General features: G+C 32.1%; 1 protein-coding gene and 1 pseudogene across 3 annotated transcripts; one reads left to right on the top strand and one right to left on the bottom strand.

The window, feature by feature from the left end:
• Positions 1-123: 123 nt before the first annotated feature.
• LOC110612272 (meiotic recombination protein DMC1 homolog) lies at positions 124-4087 on the bottom strand. 3 transcript variants are annotated; one of them, XM_021753008.2, is made up of 15 exons: positions 3877-4081; positions 3691-3773; positions 3156-3247; positions 2997-3068; positions 2802-2840; positions 2565-2622; positions 2417-2462; positions 2262-2307; positions 1777-1838; positions 1579-1645; positions 1407-1499; positions 1210-1278; positions 1044-1122; positions 614-780; positions 124-387 (listed from the first exon to the last, which is right to left on the bottom strand). In XM_021753008.2, the coding sequence occupies exons 1-15, from the start codon at positions 3891-3893 to the stop codon at positions 343-345; spliced, it is 1035 nt and encodes a 344-aa protein (XP_021608700.1). In that variant the 5' UTR covers positions 3894-4081; the 3' UTR covers positions 124-342. The 3 variants fall into 3 exon arrangements, with proteins under 3 accessions (XP_021608700.1, XP_021608701.1, XP_021608702.1); XM_021753009.2 differs by lacking the exon at positions 1777-1838 and having other exon boundaries at positions 1579-1677; positions 3877-4082; XM_021753010.2 differs by lacking the exon at positions 124-387 and having other exon boundaries at positions 667-780; positions 1007-1122; positions 3877-4087.
• Positions 4088-10080: 5993 nt separating this feature from the next.
• LOC110610266 lies at positions 10081-12514 on the top strand (annotated as a pseudogene).
• Positions 12515-21453: the final 8939 nt, after the last annotated feature.

Raw genomic sequence — 21453 nt, 5'->3', positions numbered from 1 at the left:
GCAAAGCACAAGCAGAAGCTATAACCAATTTTATCTGCTTCTAAGATTTTAAACGGGTTTAAGATTTTTAACTGTATAGTTTATGCCAAAATAAACAGCACATAACAGTATCGAACCAATTCAGCAATTGCCTCAGATGGACACTTTTCTATGGTAACATATTATAGCAAGTCCATTAAAGAGTTCTGATAAATGTAATGTGCAACTAAGGACAGCAAAACCTTGCTTTGCCTCTTAACTCTCAGAAACAACAGAAAAAAAAAAATCTTCTACACATGTACTACAAGATAAGAGGACATCAAAGCTTTCTAATAACTGGCCCTTCGGTACTCTGTATATATGCTAGTCCTTTGCATCCGCAATCCCCCCTGGTGTAATCTGAAATACGTGCTTCTGTCAAGAAAATTTGCATTTTAGCTCTTGGTTGGGAAATTAACTTCTGCATTCTATTTGGTAGTTTATATTAGGTTAAGAAACCAAATAGTTGTTCATTTTCTATTTTATATCATCCACAATCTTATCATGATGTGGTTTTACTGTTTTTTAATTTTCAATAGAAAAACTGACTAGCCAATCAATGTAAAGAACAAAAAATCAACAGTAAGAAGGATATTGCTTCAGCCTCAGGCAGATTTGGCGCATCAAACACCTTGCAGATGCGTTGTTCTCCTTTGCCTTTCCTGAACATCAACCTGATTGTGGCTGCATGAGCAAGCACATGGCCTCCTGCTGGTTTTTTTGGATCTGATATGAACACTCCCCCGCCTGGGTCAGCAATAACTGCAACCAACAATTGAACAATATATTCAACCAAATGCTTCTGGAAGCAAATCGGAATAGATTGGAGCTATAATTAGAGAGCAGAAGGTGAGCTTGAGGGCTGATAGACGTGTGGAAACAGAAATATTTAGTCATACAAAGAAGAAATTAGAAAAATGGAATCACAGCAATTATAGCTCACTATATTTAGCTTTCCATTTAGGTGAATGTCTTAGGTCGAGGGTACCTTGGTTAGTCATGTAAATGTCTTAGGTCGAGGGTACCTTGGTTAGTCATGTAAACAGCAACATTGAATTCCTCAGCTATCTTTATCAATCTTGAGAGCATTTGTGCTAACTTTTGCTGTAAAAGGTAATTGGCTCAAATAATTGGAAAAAATAGATAGATAGAATGGTCTCAGGTTAATTTTGAAAAGCTCATTAACTTCACCTGACGCTCTGCAAGTTCTCCTCTACCTGTGAAATCCACTCGAAAGAGAGCAATTACTGAATCCACAATCTGAAGTATAGGTTAAAAAAATTATCATCCCAATAGGCCTCGTTATATTTTTTTGATAGGATAGTCTGTAAGAAGGGGAAAGAAAAAGAAAAGTAAAAGAAAAAAGAGAAAAAAAAAACCACCCTCACCAGAAGTCTGAATGGCTCTTCAGACATTTTTGCAGCCAGACCAAGAAGCAGGTTGTACTGATGCTCATATGTATAAGCACGAGCATAAATGATCTTTATGGCCATGGATAAATAAGTGAGAATTGGCTTCTTCAATGAGTCAATTGATGATATCACCAAAGTTGATACTTACATTGTCAAGAACTGCCCCTGGGTCCATGCCAAATCTTTCAGCTATTGGAACAATCCTATCAGGCCGGCTACAAATGCCTTTAGTTAAGAAGAAAACGGACTGCAACAGAGTGGACATCACATGGAGATAATTCCTTGCAACTTTTCAAAAAAAAAAAAGAACCATAAAATATGGCCAAGCTGGCAAAAGTGAGGATACAAAGTTCCTTCTGTATCTATGTAAGCAACCTTTCCATTCCCACCCCGCATGCTTGTAGGAAGCTGCAAGGGCAATAGAAATTATTTTGCGATGCTTGTTGCAATATTATTTCTGCCACATAATTAATCAATCCTGTAAATCAAGGCGGACGCCATTGGCACGTCTGGTATCTTCATATCTTTTTTACATCGTGATGGATGGATAATGGATTACTAAACTAGAAAAGCAAGGACTGGAATGCTGACTGCGAAGTCATTTAATTGACAAAAAATATCAAGACAATTATGCAAGATCCACTATTTTGGTAAATCAGTGATCCTTCTTTTTTTTTTTTTTCAATTGTATTGGATAATACGCCAATTTTCTTAAAATTTCTTCCATATATGCCCGTTCATGCTCAGGATATCACTCTATCCTGGACGACACATCCAACTTTTCAATCATGTTACAATGACACGCACAAATGAGCTGGGCAAGGGAGAAACCTGAGTAGAGACGCAGAGAGTATGAGCAAGCTGTGTTTTCCCAGATCTGAAGTAATATTGAAACTGTAAGAAGAGAAGTAATGCATGTATGTTTATGATAAATTGGAATGGAACTATCAAAGCAACAATTGTAAGTAGAAATGCGAGTTTCTCACCGGAATTCTCCAAAAGCTTCCGTAATAGCTAGAGTCTCAATCCCACCTTTTCAAAATCAATCACAAAAGCAGCGTTGATTGCACAAAAATTAACTATATCACATCACTAGCATTGATTGTCATTGACCAACTAAGAAAACAAAATTACCTCCTAATAGTTCATCGAGGGCCTGGCTTCCTGTTGTGATGCGAATCACTGCCTTTCTCTGTCAGCATAAATAGAAATCATATCTCGGGCTTGTCAAGATATGTAGCTATTCTCAACAGATTTGATACTCCCGATTGTTTTTGCGGTAGCAAATGTTCAAATATTTGAGTCGTTCAATCGGATCTGATCTCTATAAATTCAAAGAGAGCAAAGAGAAATAGAGAATATAGAACTTACTCTTAGCAGAGCATCACTTCCAGTTATATAACCAAAATTCTGAGAAGGAAAAGGAGAAATAGAAGTGAATTAAAGAAGAAGAAAGCTATAAAAAACAATAAAAGTTTAAATACGGACTATCATTTTAATTTTCATTCAATTTGATCATTGAGATGCATATTATCATTTTGGTTATCGTGTAATTTGGGCACTAACCACTATCTTCTCAGCAGCTTCGCAGATCTTATCAACTTTAGCCTCAGATAACCCTTTGATCCCTGTCAGGTTCTGGAAAAAGGAAAAGTGAGATGAAATGTAATCGCATGGGGCCAAAACTTTCACAATTTAAATTACTTGAATTAAAAATCGTTGCACCTTCTTTGTGTGCATCATCAAGCCATTACAGGTGTAGATCCCTGCATCTTGAAGCTTCTTTATATCTCCTGCATTGATTCCTTGAGCGATCACTGCCAAAAAAAAACAGAAAATATAAACAAACAAACAGAGCAGTAAACCATCAATGCGGTTATAGTTTCTCGATAACCAAATGAAATACGCACAAGGAAAAACCAATTCGTCTTTGCAATAATGAATCAACTGAATCCCAGCCGGGAAAAAAAAGGGCAAATCCTAAGGAAACTAAAGAGTTGGACACAACTCCAGCTGAAAATCAACAAGCCAGGAAAATGTAGAATCGATGATTACGAACGGACAAAAGGTGCCGCACAGGAATAGCAAAATTGTTTTGCCGATTTCGGCTTCGTAGGTTTTAAAGAGAACTCATATTCACCGAAGTAATTAACCAAATAGCTAAAAATTTTCCAAGCAGAAACAAAAATGGACTTAACTAGGAGAAAACGGTACCAAAAAAACTGTCAAATAAAGCGAGAACGAAGATTTTGTAGCTTACACTTGTCAATAGCTTCGAACAAATCCTCTTCGTCATCAATGTCTTCTCGTTCCACAAGCTGTAACTGATTTTGATCTTCGGCTCTAACAATCATCGGAAAGGAAAGTGATTAGGTTTCTGATCTGGCCTATAACACGATATTAGTCCAATCAAGAAAGATACTGCAAAAAAGCTGCATTAACTCACTTTAGAGTAGCTAGCATCTTCGCTTGCGGTAGAGAAAATCCCAGCTCTTTGTTTCCACTTCCCAGCAGAAAAAATTTCGGCGTTTGTTTTTGAGAGAGAGAGAGGGGAGGTATTTTGAATTCTATCGAGTATGCATCAGTGATTAGTTATATGTTCTATGGCATGGATTTATAAGGCGGGAATCTGGAACGGTGGAGGTCTTTAGAAAATGAAAATTTTCATTTTACTACAGACTTCTCACAGCAGAAAACTTATAATCGGTACTCTTATTTTGAAAAATATATCAAAATATTTGAAGGTTATAAAAAATTGTAATTCTCTGTTAAATATTTTATTATTTGATTTTTATAATAAAAAATTCATTAATTAATTTTTAATTTTATAAAAATATTAATTAATTTATTTATTTATTGAAAAATATTTTAATTTTTTATAATATTTAAAAATTTAACAAAAATAATTTATTAATAAATTTTATTAAAACTTATAAATTTTTAATATATTTTTTAAAATTAAAATATTAATAAATGAGTTTTTTATATTACATGTGCCAAATAAGAATTTTTTTCTAAAAAAATTAAAATAAAACGCATGTAAACAATCACAATGCACCATCGACATATTTTCGCGCCACGTTTGGTTGCACTTTAGGTTATATTAATTTTTATTAAAATAAATTTATAGAGAGGATTAGTAATTATATATGTAAATTAAATCTTACAAATAATTTGAGGAACATTAAAAAAACTACATTTTCAAGAAAATTTATATTTATATTTAATATTTTAAATTTTTTATTCTAAAATCAAATCTTTTTAATTATAATTGAAAGAGTTAAATTGAATTTGAAAAAAATAATGATAAATTATAATATAATTATTAAAATTTATATTATTAATAAAATATATAATTTTTTAATTTAAAATTTATATTAAAATTAAATATATTTTATATAATATTAAATAAATATTTATTACAAATCAATCTTAATTTTATAAAACATTACATATAAATAAATATTAAAATATTTTATTAAATGTTTATACCCAATATTATAAATTATGTATATATTTTTTATATTTAAAAAAATTTAATTATTATTAATAATATTTTAAATAAAATGAAATATTATATGTTTTAAATAGTAAAATTTATTTTTTTTATTTGAAATTTTTATTAATATTTATGATATTATATAAAAATAAAAATAAAAAGTGACTAATGAAATTAATAAAAAATAATATTATTATAATAAAAATATGTATTTAAAGAATATTTTATTATTTAAATAAAACTTTAAGTGCTTTATTGTAATTTATTTTTAATTTAATTTTTTATTTAAAATTATGATAAATTAAAAATATTTGATTTTATTATTAAAATATAAAATATAAAATATAAAATATAAAATATAAATTATCGTAAATATTTAAAATATTTTATTTAATAATCCGTAATTTTATAGAATATGATATTTAATATAATAATAATCAATGAAGAAAAATTAAATAAAAAAATCAATGAAAAAAGTTAGCATGTGACATATTAAAATAAATAATAATATGGAGTAATTAATTTTAAATTTAATATAATAATAATCAGTGAAGAAAAATTAAATACAAAAATCAATGAAAAAGAATTAGTACGTGATATATTAAAATAAATAATAATTCAGAGTAATTAATTTTAAATTTTATTAGTAAACTTAAATTTTGCTTAATTTTTATTATCGATGTTTGGTGAAATTTATGATTATTTTTTAGAAAAAAAATTTTAATATTCATAATTTTTAAAATATAATGTTAAAATATAATGAGAACAGTTAAAAATTCTATTATTTAAAAGTAAATTTTATATTTTTTATTATTTTTAAAAATTTTTATATTAAAATTTTTACTATTATAAATAATTATTTTCTTAATTGTTGAAAATATTTTTTTTTAATTTTAAAATTTAATTTTTAATATTTTATTTTTTAAATTTCATTTTAATTAAATATTATTAATTAAAATTTTTTATGGAATTTAATAAATTTTATTTTAAATAATCTAATAACTAATTTATTATAAAATTTTAAAAGTAGATAATATAACTTTTTATATTATTAGAATACTATTAAAAATGTTATATTATTTATCATTAGCAATTATATTGAATACAAACTAATTGCATGAGCTCTCATAATAAAGTCATCTATTGTTTTTTCAGAATAATAAAGTCATAGATACTAGGGCTGAGCAGAATCCGGTTCAAACCGAAAAAACCGACCGAACCGAATCGATTTAAAAATTTGGTTCGGTTTTTTATATATTTCGGTTCGGTTCGGTTTTAAATTTCAGAAATTTTGGTTATTTCGGTTCGGTTCGGTTTTGATCAGAAAAAAACCGAAAAAATCGAACCGAACCGATTAGGGATAATAATATGTTTTTTAAATAATATAGAGAAATTAAATTATATTAAAATTAAAATATTTTAATTAAATTTTAAAATACTAAAAATAAAGTGTAAAAAATTAAAAAAATATTAAAAATCGAAACCGATCAAACCGAACCGAATCGAACCGAATCAGACCGGTTCGGTTCGATTCGGTTTCTGACCAAAATCGGTTCGGTTCGGTTTTCATAAAAACTAAAATTTCGATTTTCGGTTTATTCGGTTCGGTTCGGTTTTGAACCGAACCGACCGAATGCTCACCCCTAATAGATACTATTGTAAAAATCACTAAATGATGCATTACTTGCAGCGTAAATCTATCTCACATCGGGTTGATAAGGAATTGAAATTAAATATAATAGTTAGCACGAAACTACTAAATAATTTAAGTTAACTATTTTTGGGTTAAGTGAAAAATGAGTTCAAAAGTTATTTGGGCCAGTTTGGGTCTGACTGTTTCAATTGGTATCAGAGCTACCCTGGGTCAAACAAATTGTGCGGAGCTAGTGGGTCTGCGAGGAAAGGGCTACCCGTGAGAGACGAAGTGGAGCCGCCCGAGACACTAACAAACCACAATACCCAAGGATTCAATCCGGTTAGCAATTGTAATCGATTCAGTTGCAACTATCAGAGCTACTCTGGATCAAACAAATTGTGCGGAGCTAGTGGGCCTGCGAGGAAAGGGCTACCCGTGAGAGACGAGATGGAGCCGCCCGAGACACTAACAAACCACAATACCCAAGGATTCAATCCGGTTAGCAATTGTAATTGATTCAGTTGCAACGAGGATGTTGCAAATTTAGAGAGACCGAATGTAACGGTGACCTACGTACTTGCGGATTTGCGGCGCAAATCTGTCCCACATTGGGAGATGATAAGAAATTGAAATTGAATATAATAGCTAATAACTTTGGGTTAATCATTTTGGACAAAGTGAAAAGTGAGTTCAAAAATTGGGTCTGACTGTTTCAATTGGTATCAGAGCTACCCTGGGTCAAATAAATTGTGCGGAGCTAGTGGGCCTGCGAGGAAAGGGCTACCCGTGAGAAACGAAGTGAAACCGCCCGAGACACTAACAAACCACAATATCCAAGGATTCAATCCGGTTAGCAATTGTAATCGATTCAGTTGTAACTATCAGAGCTACTATGGATCAAACAAATTGTGCGGAGCTAGTGGGCCTGCGAGGAAAGGGCTACCCGTGAGAGACGAGATGGAGCCGCCCGAGACACTAACAAACCACAATACCCAAGGATTCAATCCGGTTAGCAATTGTAATCGATTCAGTTGCAACGAGGACGTTGCAAATTTAGAGGGACCGAATGTAACGGTGACTTACGTACTTGCGGATTTGCGGCGCAAATCTGTCCCACATTGGGAGATGATAAGAAATTGAAATTGAATATAATAGCTAATAACTTTGGGTTAATCATTTTAGACAAAGTGAAAAGTGAATTCAAAAATTATTTGGGTCAGTTCGGCTCCGACGGTTTCATTATGATATGCTAATAAAAAAATGACAATTTTTCATATTAATTAACTTTTAAAAAATATGCCAAATATCATATTATCCAATTTTAAAAGTCATATCAAATTACTGTTAAATAATTATAGCACTTATTACATAGAAAAAATGTTTTAAAAACTATAATTTAAAATTAAGATAAATAACCTATTTATCATTTTTAATATTAAATTTAAATTTAAATTACATGATATATATCCTTTTTATTGAAAATTCTGCTAAATAAAAATTATATTGATGATCATTATAAAAATATAGAAAAATAAATATAAATTATATCAATGGGTATTATAACATTATATCAATTGCTATTGAAATGCAGAGGTTTGATGCATATGTATCAATTTGTATTATACTTCACTTAAATTTAATTTATTACGTACAAGTACTATTATGTTCTTAGAAGTCAAAGAGATAAGCGAATATTTAAGTATTTTAATATAATTTTCATATTCTAAGAGAAATATTTTGAGCAAAATGCTAGGAGGAGAACCTTTCTCTTCTTTTTATTTACCTGTTTATGCTTTGTTCGGGTTAAGAGAAATAAAAATAAAAGAAAAGAATTTGAATTAGCACCTTTTCTAATGTTTAGAAAACAAATTAGAGGAGAAAAATAAGGAGAAATTTGATTTCTCCGTCTTCCTTCGTTGATGGAAAACATTTCTCTTTAACTGGAAGAGAGATGGAGGGAAAGGAATGGATAATAGATTAGAGGAGAGAAAAAATAAAAAAGAGAGAGGAGAATGATTTATCCATCCCTCTTCCTTAATTAAAGGACAGTTCTCTCCAAATTAAAGAAAAGTCGATGAGAATCTATATTATTATATACTATTTATATTAAATTAGTTATGAATCGTTGCTATTATATTAAAAAAAATTGATAACTTGCAACTCCCTTCCGCGAACACCCAAGTTGGCCGATTATCCAACGCAACTGTCAGTCTCCATCCCAACCAATCCAAATGCCCCCCCAAAACCTCGAAAACCCGTCGTTACCCAAAATCCACTTCGATGGAAACTAATTCCCCCTCCGTGACTGCAGCTGTGGTGGCGAAGAATGTTGAGGACAGCAACAAAAGGGATCATAATCTGGAAGATGCATTGGTTCTCGATGTTTCAGGCAAAGTTTGGAGAGCGATTTATTAGATAAGGTCAGCAATTCCGTGGAGGGCTTGTATCTGTACAAGAATGTGTTTAGTTTGGTTCCGAGGTCTGCGGGAAGGCTGGGGAAATCGAGTACGTCGAAGTTCTTTGGAAACGAGCTGAATTTTATTTCCGGTGGAATTTGGGAATTTAGTGGGATTGCAGCGGTTAGTGTCATTCTGGGGCTGAATGGTTGGGCTTCAAATAAATTGAGAGGGTTGAAGGAGCTTGACAGTTTGAGCTGTCAAAAGCCCCGCCGAGACCTTCTGTTTTCACGATTTTGAGTGAGACTGCTGGGCGTAAGTGATTGACCAAGCTTTAATAAGGTAAGTTTGTAGGCATTTTTGTGAATTGTGGTTAGGAATGTGGGGAGTTGAATTTTTAAAGCCTATGCTACTTAATTTGCTTTTGCAGAGGGGTTTTACTAGGTAGGAGAAAATAACGGCATTTGTACCTTATTGGGATGGGGATATTTTACGGCCGTTACTGAAGCTAAATGTGCTTTTCTAAGAATCCCATGTCCACTATTTTTCTTTTGTTGATCGAAGTAGAGGTGTGATTCTTTTCTTCATTGTCTGATTGTATTATTATTTCCTTCTTTGATACGAACAACTTATAAATGCATTTAGATAAAATATCCTCGGTGTGTAATACATAAAGATGGGGTTTATATACACAGACACAAAATGTACATGCTCTTACGCGATCTTTTTTTATTTTTAGGCATGCTTTCAGGATAGGGTATTGCATGATTCTTAACAAACATGAGCATTGAGTTCTGAGCTTCAAACCTCACAAAAATGAGTAGGAATGGAAAGTTATTGTGCCTAAAGCAACTAAATCTTAATTCAGTAAAATTCAAACTTTTTGAAGTCTTTATCTATCTGTCTTTTTTCTTTAAATTGAATTGTATATGCCAAATTATAGGTGTTTCTGCTTTTATATATTTAAGGATTATTTGTTGAAGTGTTTGGTTAGATGCTTTTATGAGAAATTATTTTACTCTTGCTCACAAATTCCAAGATTATTTGATTTGTCACTATCCGTTGTCTTCCTGAGTTTATGATCATGTTTCTGATGGATTTTCTTGTTGTGTCAGGTGTATTCCACTTAGTCGGATTAAAGTTCCTCTTTCAACTTCGACTATGCCAGCCTGGTCCTTGTTCCATAACTTCTTTCTTCACATGTGATGAGTTTGAGAAAACCTTTTTTAGTACTGTTGTTAAATGCAAGCTTGGATCAGTTGAAGCTGCAGCTAAGGCATGCGATATTAAGTTTTGAGGCTTGTATTGCCACTGAGATGAAAACTGCACTTGATATTGCTGTCTACTGAATGTAGTGATTGTTGGCGTTTACATTTGATGAGAATATTTTGTGTTTTCTGATGATGTTTTACTTATGCTAGTAAACTGTTGATAAGGTGTTCTTATTTAATGGTGCAGGTGCATACTTTAGAGATATGTGGGACTTCAATAGACGGGATTAGGAATTTTGAGTACATCGCATTGGAGAAGTAAGAAGAATTTTAGGCGCTTTTCAGCACCCCTGCATGGTTGAATTGTTTGGACATCAAATATCTGCAAAGTGTGTTCATCCTGAAGATGGTCAACCAGCGCACCAGATGTTGCAGTCTGTGATTCTTATGGAGTATGTTAAAGGGGGATCCCTAAAGGTATTTATAATCGAAGTTTTTAGTTGGTAAATGTTATCATGTTATTGTTCAGTCTTTCCAAACATGCCTATTATTATTTGCTTCATGCAACAGAGTTATGTAGAGAAGATGTCAAAAACTGGTATGAAGCATGTACTGGACTTAGCTTTGTGTATTGCTAGAGATGTTGCATGGCCATTGGCAAAGCTGCACACAAAACACGTAATTCATTATGTGTGAAAGTGAAAATATTGATTTAGACATTAAGAGAGCTGATGCAGTGCCTGTTGCAAAGCTGTGCGATTTTGGCAGAGCAGTGCCTTGCAGGCCATTCTTGCATACATGCTGTATTTGCTCATAAAGGAATACCACCACCTGATGTCTGTGTTGGCACACCTTGCTGGATGGCTCCTGAAGTTCTGCGGGCAATGCATGAATGTAACATATATGGTCTGGTATGATGTTTCTTCTTTCGTTTGAATAAGATTTCATAGTTGTAGGTTTTCCTCAATTTGGTTGCTCACTTTTCTATTACCATGTACGTGATGATCATGTGTAAGGTTCCATGAAAGCAAGTTTGAAACTGAAATAATGCTGGCAAGATTGAAGTTAACAGATTGGCAGTTATGATAGCTAATGATAGCTAAGTTTAGTTAGTTCAGCTGGAAAATATAAAAATAAAGTTGTATCAGATTTAAACCATAGCCTTGATTTGAGAAGGGTGAACAATCTGAGATTGTCATCCCTGTAATGAAAGAATATGAAGTACCATGAATAAATGTGAATCATTATTTTCTATAGTTCTTTTTTGGTAACTTGAAATTGATGCAGACTGTGTGGTTTAGGATCATCCTTCTGATTTTGTGAACTGAAAGTACTGAATACACCTTCAGGATGATTGTGCTGGACAATGATCCTTTGTTTTATCTAGTTGTAAAAGTTTCTATACCATAGCAGAAAATGTTATTTCAATAGCACAATTTGAATATGTAGCATGTGGTCATACATGTAATGTAATTCCTTATTTTCGGTTATGAATTAAAGAGATTCTGTTGTCTGGTTGCAGGAAGTGGATATTTGGACGTATGGATGCCTGCTTTTGAATTACTGATTTTGCATGTTCCGTATTCTGGCTTATATGAATTCCACATCAATGAACTTTGACTTCAGGTCCATCTCTTTAAAAATTATATACATACACTAATGGATAATCGCATCCAAAGATTGGAGGTATAAAAATAGTTATGCATTGGTTTGAACAAATTCTTCATATATTCCTTAAACTAAAACAGATGGGTAAACGACCACTGCTAACGGATGAACTGGAGACATTTGTATCAATGAATGAGCCTGCAGGCAGCTACCGAGTCTGGCTCAGATGTGGCAGGCCCAGAGACTGAATTGAAAACTCTGAAATTCCTATTTGATTTGTTCTGTCGATGCACAGAAGGAAACCAGCTAAGCATCTCACAACAGCTGAAATATATGAAGTGTTGCTTGTGCATGCAAATACTTCAAGTAGTTGAAGGGGCCAGGTACATATTTAGATTAATCTTCAGGTAATAACCGACTCCCAGTCCAAAGTTTTTGTAGCCCTAGAATGTTGTGTTACAATATTTAATATGTAGTCCTTTCAGGATCAAGTGTCAAAGGCTTCTAATGAAGTTGTTATAGCATGACCAGTTAGAGGTTTAGGATTAGTATCATTATCTTTAAGCCTTCTTCAGTGGGATCAATGTCCAGGATTCAGATTAAAATTTGGCGCTTGCAGCCTCTAATCAAATTTGGATCTGTAAATAATATATTATAGGTTGGTCTAATGCTTAGGCGTGAACGTTTTTGCAAGTTGACTCGTTTAAATTATTAAAGCTTCCTAATTTTGATTTGTTTGAAGCTTTCAAATATTGCTCTCTGATTTTATTGAGCGAGTTTCTGATGACATATGTTTTTGTATTTATTGTAATTTAAGTTTCTAATGTCTTTTTGTATCTGTAATATTAACGTTCAACACTGTCATCTTGTCTGCTGTAGTTGGTTGGTATAGTCATGGATTTGTTATCTTGGCAGAAGCAATGTAATTAACCTTAGTTTAGCTGTTGGGGTATTTAGCAGAAAACGTGAGGCGATTTGTAGTAGTAAATGGTTGAGTGGATGGAGTTAACAAAATTGCTCAATTGCTATGGAACTTGAGGTGGTAAAAGCTTTATCAGCTCTGGTATTGCAGCTGAGCTGAGAGGGCATGGCTTGGGAGCCTTGTTTTTGTCCTTTTTCTTTATTTAAAGAGGAGAAAATATTCATCAAGGAAGGGGGAGGCGTAAACTTGTGATTGAAGGGGTTTTGGACAAGGAAAGAAACGAAGCGGATCCATGAAAATAAGTGGAAGCCACATGGGCGATTATAGATGTTCAAGATTATCATTGTCTGCGATACATCCCGTAATTTGATTTGCAATCCAGGTGTTTGTAATCATTTATCCTCCTCTGCCAAAAGGAAAAGGTGTCCATCTTTTTCTTTTTTCTTTTTCTTTTTTTTCCCTTTTTCTTTTCTTCATTATAATTGTTAACAATATGCAGATGCTATTCTGCCTTTGACGCTAAAACATTTTATTACAAATGATTTCCGACCAAATTCTTTTCATTCCTAATGGATGACTAGGGAATACATCCCAAAGAAATCCTCTCGCTCTCCACTGCGCCTCGTGAAGTAGACTGAAACTGATTTAAACCAAAATTAAAATCAGATTAGAGTTAACTAATTTAAATTGATGAAAGTCGATATGAATTGGGTCGAAATTGATCGGCTTGATTGTGAATCAAATTGAGTTTTTTTCCTCTTTATTCTTTTTAAAATTTATCTCTTCAATTTAATTAAATTTAAAATTAAAATCAAATGAAATTGAAATTAAAAATAAATTAAAATTAAAATCAAATTAGAAAAATCCAGGACAGTCAATTTATTTATTTATTATTATTATTATTATTTTCTAATCTTAAACTGAATTTACCAATTCAGCGTAGGTGATAGTCTGTTGCGAAGGGAAGGGTTGACAGGTGAATTTTAGTTGGGTATGATGTCGTATCGTGGAAGATTTAGTTGGAATAATCATAATTCTATCATGCAAACAAATCTCCATCCTTTTTTTTGGTATCCATCTTTAATAGAAATCCCACAAAATTTTTGTTCACCAAATTCTGTTTGACCATATATGATGCTCAATTATTAACAAACAAATAAAAAATAAATATTCTCCTACTTTATCCGTACAAGCCCTAGGAGAGGATATGCTAATGCTTTTGCTTCAAAAATTCCACTCTATTTTATATTCTACACACCGTCATCAAACCTTCAAATTAGGAATACCATTAGAAATTCCACCCTATTTTTGTATTCGCAAATGCCACATCAACGGTATACATATATTCTGAATTTTTGTAATTTTGAGGCATTAGAACTGTATATAATATTTTAGATACTTGCATGTGCTATTATATACTATTTTAATTATTATAATTTTAAGTTTAAAATCAATATTTACACTGAAAAATAAAAATCTAAACTATAATTCAAACTGTACTAAAATTATTGAAAACTAAACCAAAATTAAAATTTGATTCCTTAAATTTAAGAAATGAAAATTAAAAAGTAAAAGGATAGCATACTAACAAATAAAAAAAAACTGTTATTTAATTTTCAAACGGAGGGTTAAGAGTAAAGTTGAATTATAAATTTTCTCATAAAAAAACGACATGTTAAACTTGAATTATTCATACTTACAGACTTAATTTGATGATAAACACATATGAGAGATTTCATGTTTTATTCCCACAATCTCCAATTTTTAATTTGAAAAAAAAAAAAAACTTCGAATTATTCAACTACTAATATAGTGGAATTGCTTCAATTAATTAATACATTGAATATGAAGGGTCCAAGTATTGCTCAAGTTTGATATATAATTTGACAGAATTGGCATAGTCTTCTCCGTATATTGTAGAAGTTTGCAGTAGCGTGGTACGATTGCACGTTGGCGTTGTCGCAGCTGCTTCCTCTAAAGAACACATGAAAGCTACAATGCAAAAGAACATTACGTACCAAACTTCAATCAATCGATGGATTCCGAGGGTAATTAATTAAAATCCGAAAATGGGAATCTTGGAAATTTTGGGAGAAAATTATATAGTATCATGCGGAGAAGACCACTAGGGAGAGTTGATATAGACATTGCATGTGCATCAAATCAAAGAAGAAACTCTTAAATCCATGCTATATCATATATACCTTAGGGTTCTGCGTGGAAACCATTTGTTTTGGAATAGATGCTGCTTCATTTTTATACTTACCAACATGTAATCTAATTCCCTTTAAACAATGGGTTAATTACTTAGTTCATCAAGCAAGTTTATTCTATAACAAAATTTTGCTAGGTTTAGAATGGATTTTGCGATTAATTGATAGATATAGGCAGATTATTATAATTTTTAAAAGCTTGAGAAATTCTCCACAACTTGCAGATTATTATATAGCAATTGCAACTATACGTAAGGGGCAAATATTATCTAGGATAAGTAGATATGAATGCTGAGAATATTAGCTATAAACCCTAGCCGAAGCTGGAATATAACATAGGTCTGCATATGAAAACAAGGTAATATAAATTTTATAATTGAACTGTTTAAGTGTATTATGGCCCACTGCAATACTGATACAAGGTTACAATTGAAGAGTTAGGTGTTGTTTGGCCCACTTCACGCAGATGCAGAGAACTTTCCAATGATAGCAAAGATCAATATCGTTTGAGAATATTACAACCGAAGGATATGTTCCAATACAGAGAAATTAAATTCAAAACTAACACATGAATAGATGATGAAGATTGTTAAAATGTTCTTTTTTAAAAAAAAAAAAAGAATGGTATTCCATTTGGATTTTGAAATCAGGAAATGAAATCTGAAAAAGTTTAGGCAAATCTAATATAGGTTATGTTTATATTTTAACCTTATAAAGAAGTGCAGCAGCCTTGCTGAAGCTTTTTATTATTCTAGAGAAAGAGTAATTGCATAATTTGGTTCCATCATCACACCTAGTGCAAAGGAACAAAGCTTAATTGAAAGGGGCAATAAAAGTTTCTAAACAACCAAACAAGTCATTTTCTTGGTTGTCCATATCAATTGTTACTATTAACTACTGATGTGCAGCTGGCACCAATCAGATGTGGGATTGTCAAGAAATCAAGATATAGTAAGTTTGCAAAGAAAAGGCTATCATCAGTGACCAAAGCAAAGATGCTTATATGGAACTGGCTTAAATGCACATCACTCACATAATCACACACAGAGAGAGAGACAAAGAGATCCAAAACCATTTCTTTCTTTTCTTAGGTTGAGATTCTCTTTCTTTTCTCCTTCTATAGTTTTATTTGTTAACCTTAAGCATCACCTAAGAAACCATGCAAAATGGTCCCCTCATAAGCTACTATATTAGAGTTGTAAGCTCTTTTGGCTCACGGCTTGATGCTTGCCTCTTCACTTCTCCTCACAGTCACAGTGAGAGAGAGAGAGAGAGGTATGAAGAAGGGTCCCCCACTCTCTTAGGGCCCAACCTAAAAAGTTATTAATGCTCTTTCAAAATATATAGAAACACTCACTAACCTGTCTGCAAAACTGCATTAGTCTTGGCGTGACAATATTCAATTTGCAGCATTAGGGACCACTCCTTACATCTTGCCATTTTATTTTATTTTCATACCTTTAGTTTTCAAAGCTCTCTTCTTATATTCCATCACCAAAAAAATAATAATATTTCATAAAATCCCCTTCAAAATCTCATCCCTTTTCTCTTCTATTTATACTCCTTTATCCTCTCTTTTCTACATCCCATAACCACCAGATGAAGAACTACTTCAAGTTCTGGTACTGATTTAGGCCTTCAATCTCTAGGATATGCTCTGCAATAAGGGTTGTTGTGCGTCTGATTCTCATCGTACACCATTATCAGTTGAAGCTGCCAGCATGATCTTAATCTCCCTCCATCGTTGAGGGAAGATCAGATCATGTGGCAGTTTCACCCGTTGTTGGTCGTACGATAAACCCTAATTCTATTGCAAACCTTTATTTTCCACTCTTATGATTACATGGACTACTAGGTTTTCCTTGTTCAATGATCCCTAGAAAAGGTATGGTTTTTTTTTTTTTTGGTACTACATGATTTAGCCTCATCTGGGTTTCTTGGGTTTGTCTTTTCATGTCTGTTTGTACAATTTACTTGTTTTCTTTTATGTATTCGCACAGATTTTGGGGTTTCAACATTTTCTGTCAAACTTGCACGGAAAGTGTTTGCTAATTGGAAACGGACTTGTTGGGGTTACCAGTGTCAGGATTTTTGTGCCTCGGTGCAATTCAATGATATCAACACATTCCATGACGCTTTTGTGATTGAAGCATGACATTTCTTCACCTGTCTCGCAGCTTTTTTTAATAAATTGGGTACGTATTTTCTATTCCTGTTTATAAATTTCCAATATCTATCTGTTTTTAAGGGTTTGTTTATGATACCGCTATGTTTCAGGCTTGTAAATTCTACTCCGACTTACAAAATAATTATCGGCAAAAATAAGCATCTACTTGTCTTGGTCTATAAATCTTGTTAATATTGCACCTCACAATCACACCTTCATTGTTTTAGTTCACTTGGACTAAAGCTAGCTTAATGCTTTCGCTAGGGTTTCTCCTTGCTTCAAAAATGCGTGGGAGAAAAAGAGAGAGGAAGCGGGAGAGCTAAGGGCAACAAGAGCTGAGATACAAATGTGGGCTATGTTTGTGCTTTACCACAATTTTTCACTAATATTAATATAATATGGGTAGAATTAATCCAGTTCAACTCATAAACTCACAGATTAGAAGGGAAGTATTCTAGTCTCTTAACGTTTTTGAGTCTTGCATGCCCTTTTTCCTCTTTCAGGATCCTGACGAAATTGATTCGTTAGGGCTTTCAATGTTGTGGGTTGGATCTTTGCTCTCACTCTATCCTATTTAGATATACATACACTGATACACACAGCTAACCTTTACATTTTCTGGTAAAGCAACTGAGATCTATAACCTCCTGACGTCAATTTAGACAAGAAACTACAACTCAAAAGACCTCTTTCTTAGGTCTTTGAAAATAAGGTGGAAACAATAAGTTTTGTTTAACTGAAATCTGTCGCGAGTTCGAATTCCAATGCCAAAAGATTTTTCTTTAAAAAAAATGGGGGAAAGAAAGGAGAAAACAACAAGGTGGAAGGGCTGCAAGAAAGATGGAGAACTTAATTTACTATAACAATGGAACAGTAAGATATTTTGTCCTATTTGAATTTTACTCGGTGAAGAATCTACCAGATGACTAATTAACCTTGGCTCTTTTCTCTTTTCTTTGGGGTTAATCCTAAAGAGTGATGAAAGCAGGAAATATAGAGAGCACTCTTCTTATTTCACTTTTTTACTGTTCACTTCCTTCTGTTTTTCCAGGTTGGAAGAAGGTGATAATGATGGTGAAACATATTATCAGGATCATGATAATAGGCTTAGCCAAAATTTTCACTATTTATTTTGGATATTAGGCACACATTTTACTGCAAGTCACTAAAAGAAGGCTTTGGAAACCCAGCTGTAAATTATCAATGGACAGACATAAGAAACCGAAAGTACCCAGTTCCTTAAATGTGCATGTAAATGATCAAAACATTGATTAAAAAGTAGAATACACAGCCCTTTTTCACATTATTAGCCACTGTGACTTCCATATGGCTACAATGTTAGCCTAGGAGTCTCATGCATTTGGACATCATTTCTGCAAGCAACTTCTGAAAGGAAGCCTCATTTGTAGTTCCTGAACGGTAGTGTGTAGCCGTTAATTAATGTTGTTCTCCAACTGAAAGGAATAAACCTTCTCCAGATCTATATTCTTAGTAAGATGTTGCATATTCTCTTTAATAGAAGGACATACCCACACATATACTTGGATTGTAGAGTGTAGAGACAAAATTAATTAATTACTACTTGATTATGCATACATGGTCTGATTGCTTTGGCGTTTGGCCCCTCACATTTGGTAGGAAGCTCTAAGTGGACAAGATTCCATACAGCTTTCTCTTTCGCTGGGTACCCAAATAAGCAAAAACGTCATTGCTTTGATTCTCCCAACTCTTTCCAGCGATTGCATTTGTCAGTTATCATCAATGAAAGACATCAGGTGGAGAATCCATCGACAAGGCCTTGCTTCAATGTATGCACTAGGCAATAAATTGGTTTTCTACAAGGGACCCGGAAATGGCTCGCGTTCAAATTGTTGAAAGTGAGATTTCAGTGGAACAGCTTTCTATGTGTGTGTTCGTGATTCTGAGAGAGATAGAGAGAGAGAAAGAGAAAGGAAATGGTAATTATGTAGTTTTGGAGAGACTCTTTCATATTTTGGTGCACAGTTCATATATATATATATGTATATATATGCAGGGATCTTATGTCACTGCTGTCTCCCTCTCTCCAACAGATTTTGATTTCCATGTGATTTTTGTTTTGTTTGTACTGCAATTTTTCTTACATCTAACTCTCTTCAACTATTCAGCAAAAGTGTGACTGATATTGTTCCAAAAATATAGGATGTCCACAACGATTTGAATTTAAACACATGAATTATCTCCAAACAAAAAATCATATTTCCTATGTGCATTCTGTTGGATCAGGTTTTAATATTTTAGATAAACTACAGCCCCGTTTGAAAGCAAAAATTTTTTAAAAATTTAATTTAGTTGATTTCTTATTAGTTCATTTTTATATTCAAAATAAATAATTTAGTTTTTTTAATTAAAACTTTTATTTTAAAAAAATAAAATATGTATGATCGTATAAGAATTTTAATCTTTTTTATTTTTGCAAATGTTTTATTCAGGTGTTAATATTCATTCAGATATATATATATGGTCTATGAAAAATGTTATTTAGTCTAAACTACTATGGATGTGAAATTAACTCTATACCCCTGATATAAAGAACATGAGTAGATTTTTGTGATAGAGACCTGAACAAGTTTTGCTTATGATGGAAGTAAGGGTATGCAATCTGAAGTGAAATCTAAATATGAAAAGATAATTAAACTAAATTAAATTGAGTAGGAACAAGTGATTCAATTTGGTATTAGTTTTCTGATAAATGATTATTTAGACTCGTGAAATTTTAATCAATGTCGTTTGATTAAGATGAAATAAGATAAAAAAATAGGCTAAAAAACTGAAAGTTTTATTAAAATTTCTCAAAAATTAAAAAAGTGAATTTTTAATAATTAAATGAGACTATTTATAATAGAAATAAAATTCTAATAAGTAAAATTATGAAAATATTTAAAATATCTAAAAAAATAATTAAAATATAAAATTACCGTCTAAACGATGGAATTTTCATATCGAATTTTATGACAGCTTTACGCCTCTCGTCACACTTTTAAAAGTTATACGTCTCGAAAATTTTTTTTTTAAAAAATTATTGTGAATTTTTATCGAATATGGATAGTAAAAATTAGGACTGGTTAAGTATACAGTAAAATACAAAGCTAATTACTTTATATCAGTTTCAATTTTAATAAATTAACACAAATCCGCGAAAACTTTCGGTTAAAAAAGAAAAAAGAATAAATCATTGATCAAGCAATGCAATAACTAAGTACATTATTTTTCCCAAATAAATTCTAACAATCAAATAAAATAAACCCTAATAGTTTTAGTAGAAAAAAAGAAAAAGAAAAAGAAAGTACCATTGAATTTAGATGACAGCGGTACTGATGAATCAATGAGGATAGGCACATGCAGTGGTGCTATGGTGGTGAGATGAGTTAGAGGCATATGATTCCAGATGAAAATGCCGACCGAGAACGACAAAATCTGCTTAATCTATCTATAAGCATATATGTGTAATTCCAAATTTGGATATAATAGTTACGCATATATTTAAAAAAAAAATAAAAAAGTTTTAGTATGATGATTAATTTTATACCTGATTTGAGTAGCAATAATTAATGCAATAGAATTATTTGATTGGAATTTTTTATGATCATAATGCCAACAGTTGAATATATTATTGCATGGAAAGGCTGCCACTGCGAGGTTTAATATATATATAAAAAAAAAGAATCGATACTCAAAAATAAATATTAATTTTTAAATTTAAATTTATTAAATTTAATAGATCGATACTCAGAAATATTTAATCTATTACTATCCTTAAAGAAGACATTTGAGGTAAGAGACTTGAAGATGACGATCATAGGAAGTAAAAAATTTTAATTAAATCCAATGAAAAGCTTATGAATAGTTAAATTTTAATTAAATCCAATGTAAAGCTTAGGAATAGTTTGGATGACCTTTTTTTTCACATAAAAAAAGTATGTGAAGTTTCGAATTTGAATATCGTCCAAAAGTTAAACTAGTTTGATGCTTTCATCTCTTTAAACAAACCTCCACCAAAACTAAATATTTATTATCCTATTCTAATGGGACAAAAACTAACAATGTTATTCTTAATATTATTCTCTTTCAACTTATAAAAAAAAGATCCCATGGGCCATCCTGGCATCTTGTAGGCCTAGAGCTTTCTGAAAGCTCCATTGGGCCATGCCTCAATGCCCAATAAGTTGTACTCATATAATGTTCATCAAGAAATACCAATTTCATTGAATAATCACAACAATAATTTAGTCCTTATCAATTATGCGTACCATCAAAAGAAAAATTTTGATTTTGCCCATCTGTTATAACAGAAGGTAAAATCCAATTGACAAGAAAATTCACATGCTTGAA

Source organism: Manihot esculenta, chromosome 3 (assembly GCF_001659605.2).
Source record: "Manihot esculenta cultivar AM560-2 chromosome 3, M.esculenta_v8, whole genome shotgun sequence".
In the NCBI taxonomy this organism is placed as follows: Eukaryota; Viridiplantae; Streptophyta; class Magnoliopsida; order Malpighiales; family Euphorbiaceae; genus Manihot; species Manihot esculenta.
This window is presented reverse-complemented; position numbering and strand designations above follow the sequence as displayed.

Bases quoted from the DNA above. Each gene is read 5' to 3' on its own strand.
- LOC110612272 (XM_021753008.2), bottom strand. The intron at 2,308-2,416 runs GTGAGAAACTCG...ATATTACTTCAG, and splicing joins GAAGCTTTTGGAGAATTCCG to ATCTGGGAAAACACAGCTTG. The intron at 1,839-2,261 runs GTTTCTCCCTTG...TTGCCCTTGCAG, and splicing joins CTCTCTGCGTCTCTACTCAG to CTTCCTACAAGCATGCGGGG.